Source organism: Gymnoscopelus microlampas, assembly GCF_963454915.1.
Source record: "Gymnoscopelus microlampas genome assembly, chromosome: 19".
Taxonomy (NCBI): domain Eukaryota; kingdom Metazoa; phylum Chordata; class Actinopteri; order Myctophiformes; family Myctophidae; genus Gymnoscopelus; species Gymnoscopelus microlampas.
The window spans coordinates 13,782,388-13,806,365 of record NC_139956.1 but is presented as its reverse complement, the minus strand read 5'-3'; the positions used below and the strand labels follow the sequence as shown (position 1 = coordinate 13,806,365).

Here is a 23,978-nt window from a genome sequence, read left to right as displayed (position 1 = left end):
CCTGGAACTGCACAGGTCCTATTGTGACTTGTGTCACAGGGCATACACTCGGGCACACACACACACACATGCGCACGCACACGCACACGCACACACACACACACGCACACGCACACGCACACGCACACGCACACGCACACACACACACACAGATGTTAACTGCCAGTCCTCCTGTCACTATATCTTTGACCATCTTCTATTTTGTAATAAGTCTGTCTAATACTCTCATTCAGATATTCATTTATCTTTCTTTCTGCATCTCTCTCTCTCTCTCTCTCTCTCTCTCTCTCTCTCTCTCTCTCTCTCTCTCTCTCTCTCTCTCTGTCTCATCTCCTTCACTCACCCCTTTCAAACCCACAAACAAATTCTCAACATTTCGTGAGATAGGCTTCCCTCTCTGTCTTTCTCTCTTATACATACACCTACACACACTTGCACCCCCCCCACCCCCCCCACACACACACACACACACACACACACACACACACACACACACACACACACACACACACACACACACACAGCTTCACCCCGCCCATTAAAGTGGGGAGTAAACACACAACAACACAGTAGCAGCGGCGCACATCAAAGAGAGAGGGGTGAGTGGCATTAACAAAGGCTTTATTTTCACCAAACGTCAGCGGTGTAAACGCCCCGCCCTCCTCGTGGGCTCACATCAGCCTGTCTGCGACGCATCAAGAATATCACTTTCATTTGGCATTAGCGGCGGTGATTCTGCCTTATCTGAGGATTGCGTGCAAACATCTTGTAGACAAGCTCTCTGTCTGTGGGGAGAAAGAGAGTGAGAGAGAGAGAGAGAGATGGATTGAAGAGACTGAACTTCCATCCATTGTTTCCCTGCTGCCCCTAACACACACACACACACACGCACACGCACACACACACACACACACACACACGCACACACGCACGCACGCGCGCGCACACAAACAAACAAACGCACGAACATTCACCTCCTCCCCACTCTCTCTTCTCCTAGATACTCTCTATCTAGTGTCAGCTCTGGTAATGGGTTTCTGGGGGGGGGGGGGTGGAGGGGGGGAGGGGTATTATTTTGGGTCCAGTAAGCTGCATGCTTAAATTTTGAGCGACAGCCCTGACTCACTTGTGCAGTGAGAAAGTTTTGTTTTTGAAAAAAAAAAACAGAATACTGCCAGTATAGAGAGGCAGCTCAGCGGCAACAAAAAAAAAAGAAAAGAGAGGGAAAAAAAATATCTCCTCTATTAACAATAAAACCCGGCATGCTGCCACCCAGCCTTCCTTACTTCCCTGGAAAGAAAGGAAAAAGTAAAAGATGGAGAGATGCAACTTCCCCCAAACTAAATGTCCTATTTTCTCTCTTTTCTATACTTTCTTTTTTTTTTCTGTCTTCCTATTCACCCCCCCTCCCACACACGCTTTCCCCCCCTCCTAAGAAGATAGACGAGGAAAATGAGGCCAACCTGCTGGCAGTGCTTACAGAGACTCTGGACAGCATCCCGGTGGATGAGGACGGATTGCCTTCGTTCGAGGCCCTGGCAGACGGGGACGTGACCAACGCCAGTGACCGGAGCTGTCCCTCCACTCCTGACGGCGGCTCGCCACGCACCCCGGAGCCAGAAGAGCCCTCCCTGGTAAGACAACAACATGCCCCCCCCTCTCTCTCTCTCTCTTGATCTCTCACATTATATACCCCACAGTACACCCTCAATGCCCCCATGTCCCAGCTAGCGCACGATAGGCTCCACCATAACCCATTAAAGACCTGAGGTTCCGACTCTACAAAAATGTCTTCTAAATCCCAACAGTTTTTGGGGCGGTGTAACCGCCCCCTATAAGTGAGTTTTGGACACTGACCAATCCTGCACCGTGATTGGCCAATGTCTACAACGCAGTCTACACCCCTAACCCTTCCATTGTCAATGCAAATCTATACTTTTGCAAAGTCCGCCAATCACATTACAGCTAGTGTCATCACCACTAGCTGTAAAGTGATTGGCTGACTTTGCAAATTCAGGACTGTGATTGGCTAGCGAAACACATGACACATGTGCAGCCCTATGAATAGCAGTATGGACTTAAAAAAAGTAATTGAAAAGTTTCATTGGATTTCATTGGATTAAAATCGACAGGCTAGGAACACAGCCTAGGAAACAGGTGAATATGTATTTGGCCGCGGACCCCCCCCCATCTCAAAATATGTTGTTCCAGGGACCCCCCCAGAAGCAAAGATTTGAGTTAAAAATGTTCGCTTTGAAAATATATATATTCAAAGATTTGCACACATTTTCACGATTTTTCAAAAATAGCAGATCTACAAGCTCGTAGCACGGCACTCGGTGCCGCGCTATGAGCTTGTATATCTGCTATTTTTGAATAGCCAAAGAGTAAAATAATGCTTTTTTAGCTAAAATCAACGTAATTTGCGAAGCGCCTGAATTCAGCCTGGGTTCTTTTTAACCCATTCAATCTGGGGGAACGCATCGGTGTCATTTTTAGATTTCTTTTAGCTATTCAAAAATAGCAGATATTCAAGCTCGGTGCCGTGCTACGAGCTTGTAGATCTGCTATTTTTTTTTAAATCTTGAACATTTTGTGCAAATCTTTGAATATATATATTTTTAAAGCAAACATTTTTTAACTCAAATCTTTGCTTCTGGGGGGATTCTACAATTGTCTTCTAAATCCTAACAAAAATCCTAAGAAAAAACGTGTTGTTGCTATAATATCAGTGGTTTTCATGTCAAGAACCACAAAATGATATGTATTTGGCCGCAGACCCCCATCTCAAAATATGTTGTTCGAGGGACCCCCCAGAAGCAAAGATTTGAGTAAAAAAAATGTATGTATTCAAAGATTGGCAAACATTTTCACGATTTTTCTAAAATAGCAGATCTACAAGCTCGTAGCGCAGCACTCGCGCGCGAGCGCTACTCGCGCTACGAGCTTGTAGATCTGCTATTTTTGAAAAGCCAAAGCAATTGAAAATGACACGGATGCGTTCCCCGATTTGAATGGCTTAAATAAAAGAGAAAAGAGACGCATCTTATCCGCTTTCATGTCAGTGGGCCTCCTCTCTCTGCTAATCCCCACCTCGTGCCTGTGTGTGTCATCTTCTTCTGACAGAACAGGCTTTCTGATGTGTATTCTGTTTACTTTCATGGGATCTTTTTTTTATTTTTCCTTTTTTAAACAAAAAAAAAACACTTCACATAACCCCCGCCATCTGGAGCATTTCTCTGGCTTTAACCCATTAAGACCTGGAACGCATTTGTGTCACTTTTTATATTTGAGATAAAAAAGCATTATTTCACACTTTGGCTATTCAAAAATAGCAGATCTATAAGCTCATAGCGCGGCACCGAGTGCCGCGCTATGAGCTTGTAGATCAGCTATTTTTGAGAAATCGTGAAAATGTGTGAACATCTTGGAATATATATTGTTTTAAAGCGAACATTTTTAACTCAAATCTTTGCTTCTGGGGGTCCCTGGAACAAAATAATTTTAGATGGGGGGTCCACGGCCAAATACATATACATTTTGGGGGTCCTTGACATGAAAAAATTTGAGCACCACTGATATACCAACATAAGTTTTTTCAAAAAACTGTTAGGATTACATTTTGTAGAATCGGAACCTCAGGTCTTTAAAGGGTTAAAGGCTTTGTCCTAGAATTTTGTTATGTTCGGTCATAGTCCATTTACCTCCATGCTGGTCCCTTCTGGGTGACCTTTAGCCACGTGCCTAAACTCTGTTTATTCAATCACAGCGGCGGAGGCCTGGCTGTGTGTACCCCAAAACAACCTGCCCATGGCCTCGTCCTTTTAAAGTACCGTAAACAAACAAACAGCAAGCAAGTCTGTATAAAGGTGTTTTGCTTTTGGTTAAATAGCTTGAAATTATCATCATTGGATCTCTGAACCCTTTTCTATTATGAAAAAAACATCCCCTGTGGTTGCAACGTTTACAACGTACTGACTTATCTAATTGAAAGCAAACGACCGGTTTGCATGAACCAGACTCATTCCCTTGCCTTTGCCCCCCCCCCCCCTCTCTCTCTCTCTCTATCACTTTCCTTTCTCTCTCTCTCTCTCTCGTTCTGTTTCACCTCTTCGCAGCTGAAGAAGTTGCTCCTGGCACCCGCAAACTCCCAGCTCAGCTATAATCAATACACAGGTAGCAATAAGGCACAGAACCATGCAGCCAGCAGCAACCAGCGGATCAGACCTCCTCCTGCCCTCATCAAGGTAGGCACGGACACGCAGGCACACGCACACGCACACGCACACGCACGCACGCACGCACGCACGCACGCACGCACGCACGCACGCACGCACGCACACACACACACACACACACACACACACACACACACACACACACACACACACACACACACACACACACACACACACACACAAGCGCACACACATTTCACATTTCACACTCTTGCTTGCAAGCTCACACAACACCAAACACAAGCGTGCACACGCACGTACGCAGTACTACGCACACACACACAGACACTCACACACACACACACACACACACACACTCACACACACACACGCACACACACACGCACACACCCCAAAAAAAAGACACACAGATACCCCACACGGACATGTCTCGCTCTGTCTCTCACATTCTGCTTAGCAGCACCCCTCTCCTCTCCTCCGCACGCACACACTCTGTGTTCACCCTCCGTACATTTGTTTTCCTCTCTCGTGCATTTTCTTTTCTCACCGTCTCTCCGTATCTCTCCTCCCCTCTCTCTCTCGCTCTCTCTATCTCTCATCCCCCCTCTCTCTCTCTCTCTCTCGCACGCACACACTTTGTTTTCTGTCTGTCTCTCTCTGTTCGGGGTGGCCGGCTTTGGGAAGATGTTAGACTAGCGCTCCGGTCTCATCTCCCGCGGGGTGGCATCGCGTAATGAAAACAGGCTGATTGCTGTTGGGCTTTCCAAGGCGCGGCATCAGGACCCGTTGTCTCATTAGCTTCACCACTTATCCCCCCTTGGTATGGCGGCGCCTGTTGAAGGCAAAAAGACGACGAAAAAAATAAATAAATAAAAGCGTCTTAATGGCGAGCATGGCGCTCTCGCTCGGAGATTGATGCCTTCAGATGACGGGATCAAAATATCAGACTCGATGTTCTCATTAGATGGCTCTCTTTAACCCATTGAGACCTGAAGCCGATTCTACATGTCTCCTAAATACCAACAGTTTTCAGAAAAATGTATGTTTCTATATCAGTGGTGCTCCATCTTTTTCATGTCAAGGACCCCCAAAATGATATGTATTTGGCCGCGGACCCCCATCAAAATATGTTGTTCCAGGGACCCCCCAGAAGCAAAGATTTGAGTTAAAAATGTTCGCTTTAAAAACATATATATTCAGAAGATTTGCACACATTTTCACGATTTTTCAAAAATAGCAGATCTACAAGCTCGTAGCGCGGCACTCGGTGCCGCGCTATGAGCTTGTAGATCTGCTATTTTTGAATAGCCCAAAGTGTAAAATAATGCTTTTTAGCTCAAATCTAAAAATGAGACAGTTCCAGGTCTTAATGGGTTAAAGAGAGTCTCACTTTCTTTTGCGGCGAGCGGGCGGGCTGATTAAGATTAATGCTAGTCGGTTTAAGCATCACAGGCTTATAGGAATGTGAATTAAATGAAGTATGCAATTTCTGTAATCTGTTTGCAATCCGTCCGACGTCCGGGGCGTGGTGATGGATGCCTCGTGACAAGTTGACTCTTATTTAGGTATGTACACAGCATAAATAAAACGCTCGTTTACTCGTGCACTTGTTTTGGGGGGAGGGGGGGGGGGGGGGCTGGGGGGGGTGTGTGTGTGTGTGAGATATGCATTTGATTCACGTCCCTCCGGTGCTTAACCCATTAAGGCCTGAGGTTCCGATTCTACGAAATGTCTCCTAAATCCCAACAGTTTTCTGAAAAACGTATGTTTCTATGTCAGTGGTGCTCAAACGTTTTCATGTCAAGGACCCCCCAAAATGATATGTATTTGGCCGCGGACCCCCATCTCAAAATATTTTGTTCCAGGGACCCCCCAGAAGCAAAGATTTGAGTTAAAAATGTTCGCTTTAAAACAATATATATTCAAAGATTTGCACACGTTTCCACGATTTTTCAAAAAGAGCAGATCTACAAGCTCATAGCGCGGCACTCGGTGCCGCGCAATGAGCTTGTAGATCTGCTATTTTTGAATAGTCCAAAGGGTAAAATAATGCTTTTTAGCTCAAATCAAAAAAGTTACACGGATGCGTTGCCAGGTCTTAATGGCTTAAAAGTCTCTGAATTTAAAATGCGTCTCCAGCTCATGTTGTTTGGTAAACAGTGCACACAACAGCACAGCCCAACAGCCGACGACGTGTGTGTGTGTATGTGTGTGTGTCTGTGTGTGTGTGTGTGTGTGTGTGTGTGTGTGTGTGTGTGTGTGTGTGTGTGTGTGTGTGTGTGTGTACTACTATGTTTGCACATGCAGTGCGTCAACCCCTTCCTTGCAGATTCTATTTCCATACTTTGCCTTTGAGTCATCTGTTTCTGGAGCACACAGCGAACGAGGGCTCCCGGAGGACATGCCGCGCGGAACGCACGTACAGAGTGTCGCGGTGGTGGTGGTGGTGGTGGTGGTGGTGGTGCTGCACCGGGGTGGGGGGTGGGGGTGTGGGGGGGACATGCAATTAAGATGATGGGCGGACTGCACTCCCGCCTCCCAGACAGTCTAGCGATCGCTGTTGCCTATGCCCGCTTCTCTTCTCTTCTTCCTTCTCTCTCTCTCTCTCTCTCTCTCTCTCTCTCTCTCTGTCTCTCTCTCTCCATGGCTCCATCGCTTTCACCTTCTCTACCTCTCCTCATATTCTGCTACCCTTAAAACAGAGACTTCAGCTTATAACCCGTAAAGACCTGGCAACGCATCTGTGTCATTTTTTTTATTTGAGCTAAAAAAACTTTATTTTACACTTTGGGCTATTCAAAAATAGCAGATCTACAAGCTCGTAGCGCGGCACCGAGTGCCGCGCTATGAGCTTGTAGATCTGCTATTTTTGAAAAATCGTGAAAAATGTGTGCAAATCTTTGAATATATATCGTTTTAAAGCAAACATTTTTAACTCAAATCTCTGCCTCTGGGGGCCCCTGGAACAAAATATTTTGAGATGGGGGGTCGGCGGCCAAATACATATCATTTTGGTGGTCCTTGACATGAAAAAGTTTGAGCACCACTGATATAGAAACATACATTTTTCAGAATACTGTTGGGATTTAGAAGACATTTGTAAAATCGGCTTCAGGTCTTAACGGGTTAACAGTATACGTTGGCTCAACTCCACAAAACAGTGATACCAGTAAATATTATATTTACACCTTTATTTATCCCCCCCCTCTCTTCCTCTCTCTCTCCTCCCTCATGTCCTCATGCAGACGGAGAGTCCGTGGCATGGTAAAGCACGGGGAGCCTCCAGCCAGCACCAGAGCCGCTCCATGAGGCGCCCCTGCACCGAGCTGCTCAAGTACCTGACGGCCACCGACGACATCCTGCTCCACGCCAAGGCCAGCGAGGCCCACAAGAGCGCCTGGCTGGGCGGCGGATCATCCTCAGGGGGCCCCTCGGGGGCCGGAGCGTCGAGCAGCAGGGACAAGACCCAGCAGCAGCAGCAGCAGGGCCTGGGCCTCCTCGGGGCAGCCGCGGCGTCGTCCTCATCCTCGTCCTCGCCGTCCTCGTCCTCCACCTCCTCCTTCTCCTCCCTGTCCTCCGCCTCCCCCTCCTCCTCCTCTTCTTCTTCCGCCTCTAAGAAGAAGGTCGCCGCGCCGTCCCAGCATCAGCAGCAGCAGCCACAAACGCCACAACAACAACAACAACATCTACAACTACAACTACAACCACAACTACAACCACAACAACAACCACAACAACCACAACAACAACAGCATCAGCAGCATCACCAGCGAGGTGAGAGCCGGGCTGCAGGTGATTGTAGTGTGGCCGGTGTTGGGGCTGGGAAGTGGCGGCGTTGCGCGCGCGACGATGGGGCCGAGGAGTCGGAGGAGGGCGCTCCCGTCCCCGCGCCGGGCCGCAGGGGCGGCGGCGGCGGCGGCGGTGGCGGCCGCGGCTCCGCCCGCCCCCTCCTGGAGCACGGCCCGTCCTGTGAAGAGGGGAGGCGAACGCCAGGCGACGCGGGCCGCCTGGCCGCCGCTCGGTTCATTAGGTACATGCATTCTTATTCCCTCCCTTCCCGAGAGGCGAGTCACGGCTGCGAGCGTTGCCGAGAGGCTGCGGGCGCCGGCGCCGCTCGGGCGAGCGAGGGCCGGGCTCGGCAAGGCCGTAGAGACAGTAGCCGTAGAGACGGTAGCAGTAGTAGCAGGAGTGGTAGCGGCGTGGCCGTCGCTAGCGAGCCGCCGGCGCCACGCACTACCACGCACATCACCGTGACCGTTAAGAAACGGCACGGGAAGCCAGGGCACCCTTTACTCAGCCAGCTCCTCACCTCCAAGGGGAGGCCTGCCCGCTACCGGGCCCACCTGCTCCCCCCCGTCGTCGCTCAGAGCAGATTATTAGCAGTCGAGCGGGCAGTCGAGAGCCCCATGAGCCGGGCCGTAGTACCAGAGGAGAAGGTGGAGGAGGAGAAGGAGGAGAAGCCGTTCAGAGGGACCACTGATCCTCCCGGCAGCCAGGGAGTAATAAGACAGGAGGCCGAAGAGCCCGAGTCACTGTCCCTTTTATCACCTCTAGGTCTAGGACTAGAATGCTGGGCTAGCCAGTCAGACTCAGGGCTATTAGGAGACTTGGGTTTGGGGTTAGAGCTGGGCTGGCCCGCAGGGGACTTTGGGGAGGATATTGATCACGATGATGATGATGTTGGTGCCTATAATGATGATGACCATGGTGGTGGTGATGATGATGATGGTGATGATGACCGTGTAGCGGGCAGCCCCACGGCGGTGCTCTCACACGGCCCGGCACACGGCCCACTCCTCTTCCTCCCAGACACTAGAATTGCGGAGCTTGTTGTGCCCCCTCCTCCCTGCAGCGCTGCACAAGGGCCCTGGCAAGGGTACACGCCCACACACATGCAGGCATTCAGCAGCGGGCACCCCGACGACCCGGGCCACCCGTTGTTAGGTAATCAATCGCTGCATCCCAACTCAACCCCCCCTACAACTGCCCTTTTGATCTGTACTTTCTCTGCTACCCCCTATCCCCCTGCTTTAACCACTTCCCCCCAGTTTGACTTCATGACTAACATCTACCTCTAATTCAAGCCTAACAGTCCATTAAAGGGCAATAATGGGCAAACAAAACAGCCTTGTTAGTAGATGCTTTTTTTTCAGCTACTGTAGTGGGGGGAAAAAAGAGGAGAAAAAAAAGGCCATTCTCTTAAATGGAAATAGATTGGCATGATCGAGAGGAGGTGAGAAAAGGGGATTTAGCCTTTAAATGTCTCGCTATACGTCCTTGCATTAGGAAAGCCGGCCCCCCCCCTTGAACGTTTTTTTTCTTGTTTTGTTTTTTGGCCGGATCTTTAAAGCTACAGTACGCTCCTTTTAGTTTAGGAGCACAAGACAAGCCACAAAGAGCCTCGGGCAACTGCACTAGCTTCCTTGACTCTCCTTTCCTCCTTCCTTTATTTTTTGGTTTTGTTTCCCCTCTGCTGTTGGTTGCATGCGATTATTATACATTTTATTGGCGTATTTGGGTTTGGGGGGAATGGGGATGGGTTGGGGTTGGGGGAGTTGGTGGTGGTGGTGGGGACTGGGGGAGGGGGGTGTTGCTCAAGCCCACCTTGTCATTATGTTCCTGTTTGTGGCGTTTTAATTGTGGCATCTCCATTTTTCTTTTGTTCGTGGCATTTAACCCATTAAAGCCGGGAACGCATCTCTTGTCATTTCAAGATTTCTTTGGGCTATTCAAAAATAGCAGATATACAAGCTCATAGAGCTTGAGCTATGAGCTTGTAGATCTGCTATTTTTGAGGGAAAAATCTTGAATATTTTGTGCAAATCTTTGAATATATATATTTTTTAAAGCGGAAATTTTTAACTCAAATCTTTGCTTCTGGGAATTCTACAAAATGTCTTCTAAATCCTAACAGTTTGTTTTAAAAGAAATGTCAAGGACCACCCAAAATGATACGCATTTGGCCGTGGACCCCCATTTCAAAATATTTTGTTCCAGGTACCCCCAGAAGTTGTAACAGAGTTCAACATGTTTGCTTAAAAAAGAAATACATTTTCAAAGATTTGCACGAATGTTCACGTTTTTTCAAAAATAGCCGATCTACAAGCTTGTAGATCTGCTATTTTTCAATAGCCCAAAGAAATCTAAAAATGACACCGATTCTTTCCCGGTCTTAAAGGGTTAATTGTGGCACCTCTTTCTTTTTGGCTCCGTCCTGTCTGTCTGTCTGCCTATCTGTCTGTGTGTCTTGAATGGTTTCTATTTTTGTCCCATCATGCACCTGTGTTTACCTGAAGCACATGTGCTCATCACTCCATCCTGCCTCGAGGAGTGAACAGTCTTTATCCTGAGAGAATACCTTTTTCTCAAATGGGGTCAATCTTTAAAAAAAAATCTCTCGCTCACTGTAAAACAGCAGTTGTAAGAGTTGAGAGACTTTCCAACATGGGGATGGGTGTTTCGTATAGCAATACCTGCCTGTTAATGATCCTATATATATATAAGATTGATTTTTGCAGAATGTGGACCTGTTCTCTTCTGCTACCTCGAGTGCCATAACTAGGTCAATAATTACCCATGCTCCTTTGTGTTCTACAGCCAAACCAACCACCTTGCCTCTTCCTTTGACCCCAGAGTCTCCAAAGTAAGTGTGAAGACGTTTTTCCCACATTCTTCTAGGCAACAAAAACGCAACAAAAAGGCAAAACAAAAAGAGACACAAAGTGAAAGAAAAGCTATACAGACTAAGCACCCAAGATGAGGCATTTAGCGCATTTCTCATTTCCATTTCTTTGATCACACAAAAGGCTGAAAAGTCCCCCCTCTCTCGTCTGGGAAGTAAAAACAGTGCCTGCGCTGTTGTTTTTTTTGTCTTGCAGTGACCACAAGGGATCACCGTTTGAGAACAAAACCATTGAACGCACATTGAGTGTGGAGATCGCTGGAACCCCAGGTAAGCCGGTATCTTTTGATCTAACCACTACTACCCCGGCAAATATCGCTTTAAAGATTTCTTTCTTTCTTTCTTTGTTCTTTTATATTTTTTTCAAATTTCTTTTTTTTCAATTTCGGAATTTACATTTGTGTACATTAGAAAAATTGCAAACATTTTCAAAAATAGAAACATTGCAGATCTACAAGCTCACAACACATGGCAATGCAACACATTCTCATCTAGTAGATTAGCTATTTTCACTATTTTCTAAATGTTTTGAAAGTATAAAATAAGTGGTTAATGGTATTTTATTTTTCTAGAACAGCAAGCAACAAGCAACACAAATTGCAAATAAATATATATATATTTTGCAGTGGTGTAAAGTAACTAAGTACATGTACTCAAGTACTGTATTTAAGTACAATTTTGAGGTACTTTTACTTTACTGGAGCATTTCCAATTGTCTATACTTTTACTTTTACTCCACTACATCTCAGAGACAAATATTGTACTTTTACTCCACTACAATTATTTGAAAACTTTAGTTACTAGTTACTTTTCAGAGATAAATTATTATATTATGACACATACATTAACCACTATAGCCCTATTTTATACCTAGGCTATTTGAAAATAGCCGATCAACAAGCTCACAACGCGTCGCATCGCGACGCGTTGTGAGCTTGTTGATCGGCTATTTTCAAATATTTTAGTACTTTTACTTTTGGTACTTTAAGTACATTTTTTATGCCAAAAAAAGTAAAATCTGAGTACTTTTCCCACCACTAATATTTCGCAACGCTATGTCAAGTGGAATGTCCCAGTTCCCTTCCCTTAGCGCCATTAGTAATGGATTAACCTGTACTGAGTGCCTCAGTACTTTTCCCAACATGCTGATAGTTCCATTAGGGTTCAGAGTTCAAGGTGAAGCCATTTGAGAACATTTTTATGTGGCCCAAGTATTGATTAGGCTTTACAATTTCCTCAGGCTTTTATTAGCGAGTTCCTCCTCCTCCTCGCGGCCCCTCCTCTCCCTTCTCCCCCTGCATCAACAAAGAGTTAAAGGGGTATTTCACTCGTAAAACACTTGCGGGGTCATTTTGACGTATACTCAGGTTTGTGTGTGTGTGTGTGTGTGTGTGTGTGTGTGTGTGCACCCCAGACAGTTTTTAAGTTGCTCGATTCAGTATTTAGATATTTGATAAACCCATTGTAACTTCAAATTCCAGTGGCATCGCTTAACCCATTAAGACCTGGAACGCATCTGTGTCATTTTTAGATCTGAGCTAAAAAAGCATTATTTTACACTTCGGCTATTTTTGAAAAATCGAGAAAATGTGTCCAAATCTTTGAATATGTATATTTTTTAAAGCGAACATTTTTTACTAAAATCTGTGCTTCTGGGGGTCCCTGGAACAACATATTTTGAGATGGGGGTCCGCGGCCAAATACAAATACATTTTGGGGTCCTTGACATGAAAACGTTTGAGAACCACTGTAGCAACATAGCAGATCTACACGCTCACAACGTGTCGCGTTGCAACGCGTTGTGAGCTTGTAGATCGGCTATATTTTTGTCTAATGTTCCCCAACCGGAATATGGGGTTCAAGTGGTTAATATTCTGCCATGCCTCTCCCTCCTTTTAGATCTTAATGTCCTCTGACTGTGACGGCTCACTTAGCCCATACATCACTGGAAAATTGATATGGCAGTGTTATTGTTTTAATTGGTTTTGCCACGTAATTCAGTTTTGCCCAATATAATCTGCGTCTCCTTTTTGTTTTTGTCCCTGGACGGTCAGGTGATTTGATTAGCAGACATTGTGGGCAACGTTCTGATGTTAAGACCTGATATTTGTGAGCGGGTCCAGTGCTTTAGGCATCAAGTAGGCATTTTTCATTTTTCATGTTATTACAGATTGTTGAAGTACAGAATATAAGCTTTCATATGATGTATCATTCATTGAAATTGGAACACATTTGAAGAAGATGTGACCATTTTAATCTTGTTATCTATAATAGTCCAAACTGAGATAATCCCTCCTAAAGAATTTCCACTTCTAGCACCTCTCAGCTCCAGGTAATGGGCGTGAACAATGGGTAATTTATTCAACCTAGCCACTCCTCTAATCACTCCCCCATTGACACCTTTCAGTCAGCTGTCCACCATATAGAAATTTGATGCAACACAATTACATTTTTTTAAAGGTATTTTTTACTTTACTGGAGTATTTCCAATACTTTAACTTCTACTCCACTACAGATCAGAGGAAAATATTGTACTTTTACTCCACTACAATCATTTTAAACTTGAGTTACTAGTTACTTTGCAGATATAAATTATTACATTATAAAACATACATTAACCACTTTAGCCCTATTTTATACATAGTCTATTTGAAAATAGCTGATCTACAAGCTCACAATGCGCATTGCGACGCGTTGTGAGCTTGTAGATCAGCTATTTTCAAACATTTTAGTACTTATACTTTAGGTACTTTAAGTACATTTTGATACCAAGACTTTAGTACTTTTACTTTGATTGAACTCAAGTAACATTTTGAGCACTTTTACTTGTAACAGAGTATTTTTATATTGTGGTATTGCTACCACCGAGTGCTTCTTCCACCACTAAATTTGACCCACTGGTAGTCGACTAACAGTCGAGGGTTACCTATTAATAATGAAGACACGACCAGCTAGGTCCTGGATTAACTCCAACCTGGTGTTTGCACTCTCCATTTACAACCCGTACATCTACATAAACGTTCAGATTTCAAATATAAAGTGCTTATCTCATGGCCACGGATGTTACCATTAACTTCGGGTGGGTGTAAGTACCCGTGTCTTCCATATTGTTCAATAAAAAGCATTTTAATCTGATCGGCGGCCATTTTCTCATAGAGTTATAACGTATCAGGAGTGCAATACACCCCCCAACCAATACGGCCGTGTAGTTGAAAAACAACGGAGACAATGGCCATCAATCGGATCAAAATGCTTTTTATTGAACAAAACGGAAGATACGGGTACTTATGAGGGCCCGTACATAATTATAACACCCGTGGCCATGAGATAAGCACTTTATGTTTTAAATCTGAACGTTTATGTTGATGTACGAGTTGTAAATGGAGAAATGCAAACACCAACTGTACGTTCAGCCATGACGCTTGACCGCGAGCTAACAATGCTAAGCTCCTAGCCTAGCTCGTTATTCCACCGTTGTTTTGTCCACATCTTCAGTGAAATACTTCAATACGAACGTCGAGCGGCCTGTTGTTTAGCTGGGGCTGCCCTCAGAGCTGCTGTGTTCGCCACAATGTTATTATTGATAATAGAACTACATTCTGTCCCGAAAAAGACTAACGCAATACTGTCCGTTTCGGCGCTTCCCACCGTGGTGAAGTTAGTTTCAGCCTCAGGTTGAATATTCACCCAGTGGCTATTACTCCAGTAAAGTAAAAAATACCTCAAAATTGTACTTAAGTACAATACTTGAGTAAATGTACTTAAGTTACGTTACACCACCACAGAGAGGAGTGATACTGATGGGCGGGGATTAGGCTTGTAACCGGAGAACAATGGGCCAACAACCAACCAAAACCACTCACATGCTAATGTTGTCCCTGCAAGTTAAAACCACTCTCCGCCCCCAAAAGACCGACAGAAACACACAGAAACACTCCTGTTTTTGTAATGTAATTTAAACCACTTAATGATTCTAAAACGCCTATCTTTTGGACTATAAACCTTCTTCAACATTCGAACTGTGTTAATATGAAAAAAAACGAAAATCACAAAAAAAAAAAAAAAAGTTTAAAAGCTATTTTCTAGTCTTTGTCAATGGGCGACATGATGCCCTAAACACCAGACCTGGTCACATTTATGGGAAGGATGCCATTTTGCACAAATGGGGTCATTGTGCAGCGGATCACGAGTGTCATTATTGTCATCGTCCTCTTGTATTATATATTTATTAATTAACTGTGTGAGGGGAAAGCTATAGGCAAGAGGTAATTAAAGGAGCCAAATGAAGTGAATGTCAGCCAAGGCTTCGACATCAAGCTCCATCTCTCTCCCTCTCCTCTCCTCTCGCTCTCGCTCTCTCTCTCTCTCTCTCTCTCTCTCGCTCTCTTGCTCTCTCGCTCCGTCTGTCTGTCTGTCTGTCTGTCTGTCTGTGTCTGTCTGTCTGTCTGTGTCTCTCTCTCTCTCTATCTGTCTGTCTGTCTGTCTGTCTGTCTGTCTGTCTGTCTGTCTGTCTCTCTCTCTCTTTCTCTCTCTCTCTCTTTATCTGTCTGTCTGTCTGTCTGTCTGTCTGTCTGTCTGTCTGTCTGTCTGTCTGTCTGTCTGTCTGTCTGTCTGTCTGTCTGTGTGTCTGTCTGTCTTACTCTCCCTCTCCCGTCTCACTGTCTCTCCCAGAGTGCATTAACCAGGTAATTATTCCGCCCCCCCCCCCCCATCCCCCCACTAAGATTAATCATCCTAGGTCAATAAAAAACAAAATGGTTGCCCTTTTCTCCCTCCGCACACACAACACAATGTGTGGTGTTGTGTGTGTGTGTGTGTGTGTGCCTCTTTCTGGACGCGGTATTCATTTACCAGAGGGGGTGAAATGGCCCTCGACGTATGCAGCCTGACGTCCGCGTCCTCTGCAACTCAAGGTGATATGTACTCTTTCACCATTGGTGGACGGGGGGGACGGGGGGGGGGTGGAGTTAGCGGTGGCACACCAAGGCCCCGGAGCACTCCTGCTGTTGACCCTAGCCATTTAACCCTTGCCGTATTTAACCCATTAAGACCGGGAACGCATCTGTGTCATTTTTTGGATTTGAGCTAAAAAAAACATTATTTTACACTTTGGCTATTCAAAAATAGCAGATATACAAGCTCGTAGCGCGGCACCGAGTGCCGCGCTATGAGATTGTAGATCTGCTATTTTTGAAAAATCGTGAAAATGTGTGCAAATCTTTGAATATATATTATTTTAAAATGATTTTAAAAACATTTTTAACTCAAATCTTTGCTTCTTGGGGGGGGTCCCTGGAACAAAATATTTTGAGATGGGGGTCCATGGCCAAATACATATCATGTTGGGGGTCCTTGACATGAAAAAGTTTGAGAACCACTGAAACATACGTTTTTTTTTCAGAATACTGTTGGGATTTAGAAGACATTTGTAGAATCGTCTTCAGGTCTCAATGGGTTAAGCATAAGGGGGTCAAAGGGGACGCTTCCGCGGGGACCTAGACGAGGGGGGATCACGGGGAGGTTGTTGGCCATAAGCTCTCGGGGCAATCAAGCGCAGTTAATATTTCTTTCCTGTTTTACTGCATGTGGGTTAGTCTGTTGACCCCGGGGGCCAAATCCAGGCCGGTTGCTCTGTTCCACCATGCATGGTCCTGCTGCAAACAGAGCCGCCACACACACCTGTGCAGCTTTTGGGATTGGATTGTTAGATAAGAAGGAAAAGTCATCGTGCGCCGAAAGGCCCTCGATGGAGAATTCCTCAGGGATTATTCTAGTCCCTGAGTCCCTCGCCACTGCTGGATGAGTAGGAGACGAGTAGTGGTGTTGGTGAAAGCTTTATGATCCAAGGTGACGTGTCCTTAGTAAACCCAAAGTAGCATTCCTACTACAAAAGAGATTATGGCCGGTGTGTAATTGATAACGAGGTGGACGTTAGCCAAGTGGGCGGTGGCACCATTCAAGACAGGTCTGTAGTTCAGTGTTGGAACTTTCCGTTGATTTGTTGGCAACGTGCTATTTCACTCATTTATTAATAACTAACTAATAACTACTGTATATGAGTTGTAGTAAAAGTTTTCCACGGCAGGTATATTGGGTGGGGTTTAGCCACGTTGTGGGCAGTGCAGCTTACTAGTGGAACGGGTTTTGAGTTCCCCCCCAACTTATTTTCAGCTAAATGATGGTGATTAACAAACAAATGGTGACATACTGTTGGCCCTGTTCCTTAGTGTCACCCCTCAGAGGTGTAGTAAAAAAACAACAACAGACAGGGGAGGCCCCCCGCCCCCCCCCCCGGGGGATTTGACTGTTAAGGCCTAATCTCTGCCAAGCTAATAGATTTACCCCTGTGCTGCCGTGTTGTCTTTAATCCATTGAGACCTGGAACGCATCTGTGTCACTTTAGATTTCTTTGGCTATTCAAAAATAGCAGATTTACAAGCTCGTAGCGCGGCACCGAGTGCCGCGCTACGAGCTTGTAGATCTGCTATTTTTGAAAAATCTTGAAAAAAATATTTTTAGATTTTTTTTCCAAAAACTGCTAGGATTTCAATTTTTTTTAAGAATCGCCTCAGGTCTTAAAGGGTTAATTACTGTATCTCGTGACACTCGGGTGGTCTATGTGCCGCTATTTGCATGGCTTACCGCCGGATCAACGCTTTAAGCCCTGAGTTGTTATTCGCTCCGAGGTCTCCTCGCAATTTACAGTCGGAACGGAAACAGATTAGAAAACTCCCCTCTCTCTCTTTCTCTCTCTTCTCTCTCTCTCTCTCTGTCTTGTTTCTACTCGGTGGTTATGATTGGTGTTTGTGGGCGCCGCGTCATCCATCACCAGCAGGTCGGACTGAGAGGCACATATTTATCTAATTCTGATTTATTTCGCCCCCGCCGCTAATGGCCGCCTAGTTTATGACCCCACGCAAAGCATTGTTTTGGACAGATGGCGCTTCATCGGTGAAACAGAAGTTCCTCAGGCAGTTTGTGGCACCCCCCCCCAGCCCCCACCCCCTTGCTTTTCATAGCTCATTTCATTGGCATAATGATATAGATATATATAGCCCCGGCTTCCTCAGCGTTTGTGGCACACACAGCAACAACCCCTCGTGTCACTATCAGAGACAGGGAAGGGGAAAGAGGGGAGGGGGGAAAGCTTGCAATCCTTACTGTCAAAATCCCGGATAATAAGTGGGATGATATGTCCTTGGATCAGGCGTATACCGAACATGGGAAAATGGCTTCCTATATCTCTTTAAGACCTGAAGCCGATTCTACAAAATGTCTTCTAAATCCCAACAGTATTCTGAAAAAACGTATGTTTCTATGTCAGTCGTGCTCAAACCTTTTCATGTCAAGGACCCCCAAAATGATATGTATTTGGTCGCCGACCCCCATCTCATAATATTTTGTTCCAGGGACCCCCCAGAAGCAAAGAATAGAGTTAAAAATGTTTGCTTTAAACAATATATATTCAAAGATTTGCACACAATTTCACGATTTTTCAAAAATAGCAGATCTACAAGCTCATAGCGCGGCACTCGGTGCCGCGCTACGAGCTTGTATATCTGCTATTTTTGAATAGCCCAAAGTGTAAAATAATGCTTTTTAGCTCAAATGAAAAAGTGACACAGTTGCGTTCCAGGTCTTAATGGGATATCCATGTTTCAGCCTTCCTCCTGCATTCTCTTTGCACAAGCTGCCTCCCCGGGTGCCGTGCTCTTACACAGGATGTGATACTAATAGCTGTCATTTTGGTTGCAATTCGCCCGGCGAACGGGAAAGAGTGATGTACATTCATAAGAAAGGCAAAGAAGAAGGGGAAGAGTGTAGGTGTTTCAAAGCGTCTGAGTTTGACTTCCAGCAAAGAGTGTTATAGCAACGAGTGTGTCTGTGTGTGTGTGTGTTGGACACACTTGTTTCCGCCCCGAGACAGAGTGGAGGAGAGACGTCGAGAGACAGACAGTGAAGACGGAGAGATTGATTCGGAGAGGATGGGCGGCAGACAGCATAGATAGAAAGGGAGAAATGGAAGAACGGGATGAGACTAAAAACATAGCAGGAAGAGAATGAGGAGTATAGCGACGGCGGCTGTTTGTGTGAGTGCATTAAGCCATTCAGACCTGGAACGCATCTGTGTCACTTTTTGATTTGAGCTAAAAAAGCATTATTTTACACTTTGGGCTATTCAAAAATAGCAGATCTGCAAGCTCGTAGCGCGGCACCGAGTGCCGCGCTACGAGCTTGCAGATCTGCTATTTTTGAAAAATCGTGAAAATGTGTGCAAATCTTTGAATATATATTGTTTTAAAGCGAACGTTTTTAACTCAAATCTTGTGGGGGGTCCCTGGAACAACATATTTTGAGATGGGGGGGTCTGCGGCCAAATACCCATCATTTTGGGGGCCCTTGACAACTTGAAAACGTTTCTTAGGATTCAGAAGACATTTGTAGAATCCCCCTGAAGCAAAGATTTGAGTAAAAAAAAACATATATTCGAAGATGTCCACGCATTTTCACGATTTTACAAAAAATAGCAGATCTACAAGCTCATAGCGTGGCACCGAGTGCCGCGCTACGAGCTTGTAGATCTGCTATTTTTGAATAGCCCAAAAATAAATCTGAAAACGACACAAAACGACGCGTTCCCCGGTCTCAAAGGATTAACAATGCCATAAAGTGGGCTCATCTCAGGACTTCCCATATAACTGCCATCTGTCCGGTCGTAAATCTGCCGTGGGGGTCGGCCTGGGTACACACAGTACGGGGGGACGTGCCATCTGAGGAGAATGGCAAACCCATTCCCATTCCGCCCAGCGGTGTACCTCGCGTATCCATTTCACAGTAGACAAGGCAGGCTCTCACCGTGCCAAGCTCCATGTCGAGTGACGGCGCCGCGTGCCAACATGTCACCACATAACACACCTATGCTGACATCTAATATACCTGCTGTAAGGAGTCTGAGCGTGGTGACATACTGTATATCTAAGGAGTATTTACATAGTGACAGTATACTGTATATACGTAAGGAGTAGTAAAGTGGTGACATATACCTAAGGAGTAGTAACATAATGCGATGTACTTATAACCCATTGAGGCCTGAGGTTCCGATTCTACAAAATGTCTTCTGAATCCTAACAGTTTTTTGAAAAAAAAACGTATGTTTCTATGTCAGTGGTGCTCAAACTTTTTCATGTCAAGGACCCCCAAAATGATATGTATTTGGCCGCGGACCCCCATCTCAAAATATGTTGTTCCAGGGACCACCCAGAAGCAAAGATTTGAGTTACAAATGTTTGCTTTAAAAAATGTATATATTCAAAGATTTTCACGCATGTTCACGATTTTTCAAGAATAGCGGATCTACAAGCTTGTAGCGTGGCACTCGGTGCCGCGCTACGAGCTTGTAGATCTGCTATTTTTGAATAGCCAAAGTGTAAAATAATGCTTTTTTAGCTCAAATAAAAAAATGACACAAATGCGTTCCAGGTCTTAACGGCTTAAGGAGCAGTAACTATGGCGACATCGATATACCTAAGGAGTAGCAACAAGGTGACATATAATTTAGTAACGGGGCGACGCGCCACGTCCTCACGGATTTCGCCACATTCCTCAAGCTAAGGTCTATGCTTTTATTCAGATCAATTGGCTGCTGTCCAGCGTAGAGCGAGAGGCGAGAGTAGTTCCGACCCGTGCTTTCACTTTTTCCTTTTTTTTCTCTTTCTTCATCACATGCTTTCGTCCTCTACAGGGATGCGTGTTATGTTTTCGTTCATTTTTTTTCTCTCCCTCTCTCCTGGAGGAGAGAGGGTGGGGGGGGTCTGCCCAAGGTCAGAGAGGAGAGGAAGGGGATGGCAAGTCATCCGTATAACAGCGCCAGCATATTAAGTTACACCGAGCATTACATTAATCTGTCAAGATTGCAATAAAATAGGGATCAGGATTAGGCCACGTGAAAGTGAATATTTTAATCAGGGCCTGTGTGTGTGTGTGTGTGTGTGTGTGTCCACTGTCCATAAACTGACCGTGGAGCTATGGATGAGTGGAGGAACACGAGGGCAGTATTTAGCCCATTAAGACCTGGAACGCATCTGTGTCATTTTTTTGATTTGAGCAAAAAAAAGCATTATTTTACACTTTGGCTATTCAAAAATAGCAGATATACAAGCTCATAGCGCGGCACCGAGTGCCGCGCTACGAGCTTGTAGATCTGCTATTTTTGAATAGGTGAAAATGTGTGCAAATCTTTGAATGTATATATTATTTTCAAGCTAACATTTTTAACTCAAATCTTTGCTTCTGGGGGGGGTCCCTGGAACAAAATATTTTGAGATGGGGGTCCGCGGCCAAATACATTTTTGGGGGTCCTTGACATGAAAAAGTTTGAGCACCACTGATATAGAAACATACGTTTTTCAGAAAACTGTTGAGATTTAGAAGACATTTGTAGAATCGGCTTCAGGTCTCAATGGGTTAGGGGAGGTTTGCATTACAATTCCATTCCTTTTCATTGACCCCCCCCCCCCCCCCCCCCCCCTCTCTCTCTCTTTCTTACTATCCCCTCCCCTCTCTCTCTCTCCAGGTCTGACACCACCTACCACGCCCCCACACAAAGCCAGTCAAGAGAACCCTTTTAAAGCATCGCTCAAATCCAAGTTGTCCTCATGTTCCTCCTCCGCCCTGGCGTGCAAGAGGGCCAGGCTGAGCGAGGCGGCGGTGGCAGGCCCTCTAGCGGGCGCTCTGGCCCAGGCCCTGGCCCCGGCCGGGGGCCCAGGCACCAGGAAGGGCCTCCCCGAACAGACTGAGCTGTACGCCCAGCTGAGCAAGGCATCCACCGCCCTCCCCACTTCTGTTGCCCGTCTGCACACGGCGGCGGCGGCGGTGGTGGCGGGGGGGGGCGGCGGCCCAGAGGAGCAACAACAACAACAACAACGTGGAGGCGCTACTAGCAACACTAAGCGGACGGCACCCCGCGGTTACGGCGACCACGACTATTGCCAGGCATCAAAGAAGGTTGCCGCCGCGACCACAGCAGCAGCGGCAGCGGTGCCGGCCACCACCCCGGGTGGCATCGTTGCTCCCATTCCCGGCGTGGTGGTCAAGGAGGACAGGCATGTGGAATGTAAGGACTCAGTCATGCCGCTGTCCTCTTCATCGTCATTGTCGTCCTCATCGTCGTCATGCTCTTCCTCCACTATTACTAGCACTAGTACTACTACCACCACCGCATCGTCATGCTCATCGTCCTCTACGTTGGCCAAGCAGTTGCAGCAGAGTTGTTCCTCCTCCGTGAACCCCTCTGAGACGGCCCGGGGGCGGGCCCACGGGGAGAAGACCCCTCCCACGCATGCCGCACAGGTCTCCTCACAAGTTCAGGCTGTCGTCGCCAACGACAGGGACCCCCCACAGGAGCCCTCCTCCTCCGCCGCCGCCGCCGCCAGCCGGAAACAACCCCACCTTCGCGACCAGGAGATCCGAGCGGAACTCAACAAGCACTTCGGCCATCCCCCGCAAGCCGTCTACAGCAGCCTGCAGGGTGGCCTGGACGCAGGCAGCAAAACGGGGGACAAAATAAACGGCGGCGGCGCCCCCGCCCAGCCCCCCCCACCACCCGAGAAGGCGGCTAAGGACGCCGACTGTTATTCGCCGAGGCTTCCCGGCTACCTGCATCCGGGGTTCCCCGACTTCCACGACGAGCTGGGCGAGGGCCGCGAGGAGGAGGGCCGCTTCCTTTACCCCTGGGAGGGCACGCCTCTGGACCTCTTCTTTGACTGCTCGCCCTCCTGCTCGCCCCCGTCCAGCTGCTCGCCCTCGCGGGGCTCCGTCTCCCCGCCCTCCTCCCTCCTCCTGTCGCCCGGCAGGCCCTTCCGCTGGCCCGGCGGCGGCGGCGGCTCTCGGTCCCGCTCTCGGTCCCATTCGGGTTCACGCAGTTCCTCTTCTCGCCACAGGCGGCGCTCCCTCTCCAGTTCGCCCGACGGACGGCCTTCCTCCTGGTAAGCTGGGGCGAATGCGTCTTGCACTTGCGCACACGCGCATTCACACACACACACACACACACACACGCACACCTGCGTCCCAACACTTTGCCCCCACAGCTGTTTGAGCAGGCCTAGGACACAGCGGGGGTGTAGCTCAGCGGTGTTACACAGGCTCGCTCAGTCGTCAGACCCCGGTGTCAGAGAGGATTGAACCCCTGATCCTCTGTTAACCCATTAAGGCCTGAGGCCGATTCTGAAAATGTTTTATAAATCCTAACAGTTTTTTGAAAAGATTTTTTTTCCCTCAAAAATAGCAGATCTACAAGCTCATAGCGCGGCACTCGGTGCCGCGCTACGAGCTTGTAGATCTGCTATTTTTGAATAGCCAAAGAAATCTTAAAATGACATAGATGCGTTCCCGGTCTTAATGGGTTAACATGCTACAGTACACCTCGCCTCTGCTAAACGCAGGAATAATTATTTAGTATGTGTGATAAGAAAGCCTGAACAAAGGAGAGGGTCAGTCAAAGATGGAGAGAATGCCAACCAACCAAAGGGCCTGGATGCATTTAGCCTTTGTGTGGGGACTAGTCATTTCAACCAATCAGCAACACATTGGTTTCCTTAAACTAAAACAAGGAGAGATGAGCCTTTGAGTCGACAATGTGACTGTTCATTCAGTACCAGGACTTGTCATGACAATGTTTTTTATTTGCTCCATGTTCAACTATAAACTACACTGTCCCAACACCAAAGACTGCCATTATGTAAATTATTTCAGGGTTTGACCGTTACGCAATGCTTTTGAACAAAGTAGGTTTATACAATTTTTTTTTCATTTTTGTTGGCCTTAAATATTGCTGCTGTTCCTCTATCTATGCAGAGCTAGTTTTTTTGTATGGTTGTTTACATCGTTGGTTCTCAAAGTGGGGTCCGGGGACCCCCAGGGGTCCTTGAGGGAGTTCCAGGGGGTCCCCAGCTAAATGATAGATTAGGCACCAAATGGACCCTTATGGGTCTGTAACTCTGAGAGTGTACAAATGGAACCAAATGGACGGGTCCATTTGTACACTCTCAGAGTTAAATTGACATAGATTTTACAATATAAATTGCGGTCCAAGTGATAGA

The 23,978-nt window shown here is 46.6% G+C and overlaps 1 protein-coding gene across 3 annotated transcripts in view; it reads left to right on the top strand.

Annotated features, from left to right (window-relative positions):
• ppargc1a (peroxisome proliferator-activated receptor gamma, coactivator 1 alpha) overlaps window positions 1-23,978 on the top strand; it is a 73,092-nt gene that overhangs the window by 28,678 nt on the left and 20,436 nt on the right. Inside the window, exons 3-8 of one of the 3 annotated variants that reach the window (XM_084042195.1) lie at window positions 1,440-1,634; window positions 4,119-4,247; window positions 7,445-9,143; window positions 10,797-10,842; window positions 11,078-11,151; window positions 21,455-22,865. In XM_084042195.1, coding sequence (XP_083898321.1) covers window positions 1,440-1,634; window positions 4,119-4,247; window positions 7,445-9,143; window positions 10,797-10,842; window positions 11,078-11,151; window positions 21,455-22,865 — 3,554 coding nt within the window. Of the gene's footprint in view, window positions 1-1,436; window positions 1,635-4,118; window positions 4,248-7,444; window positions 9,144-10,796; window positions 10,843-11,077; window positions 11,152-21,454; window positions 22,866-23,978 lie in introns of all 3 variants that reach the window. The other 2 variants (XM_084042196.1, XM_084042194.1) reach the window with 2 other exon arrangements.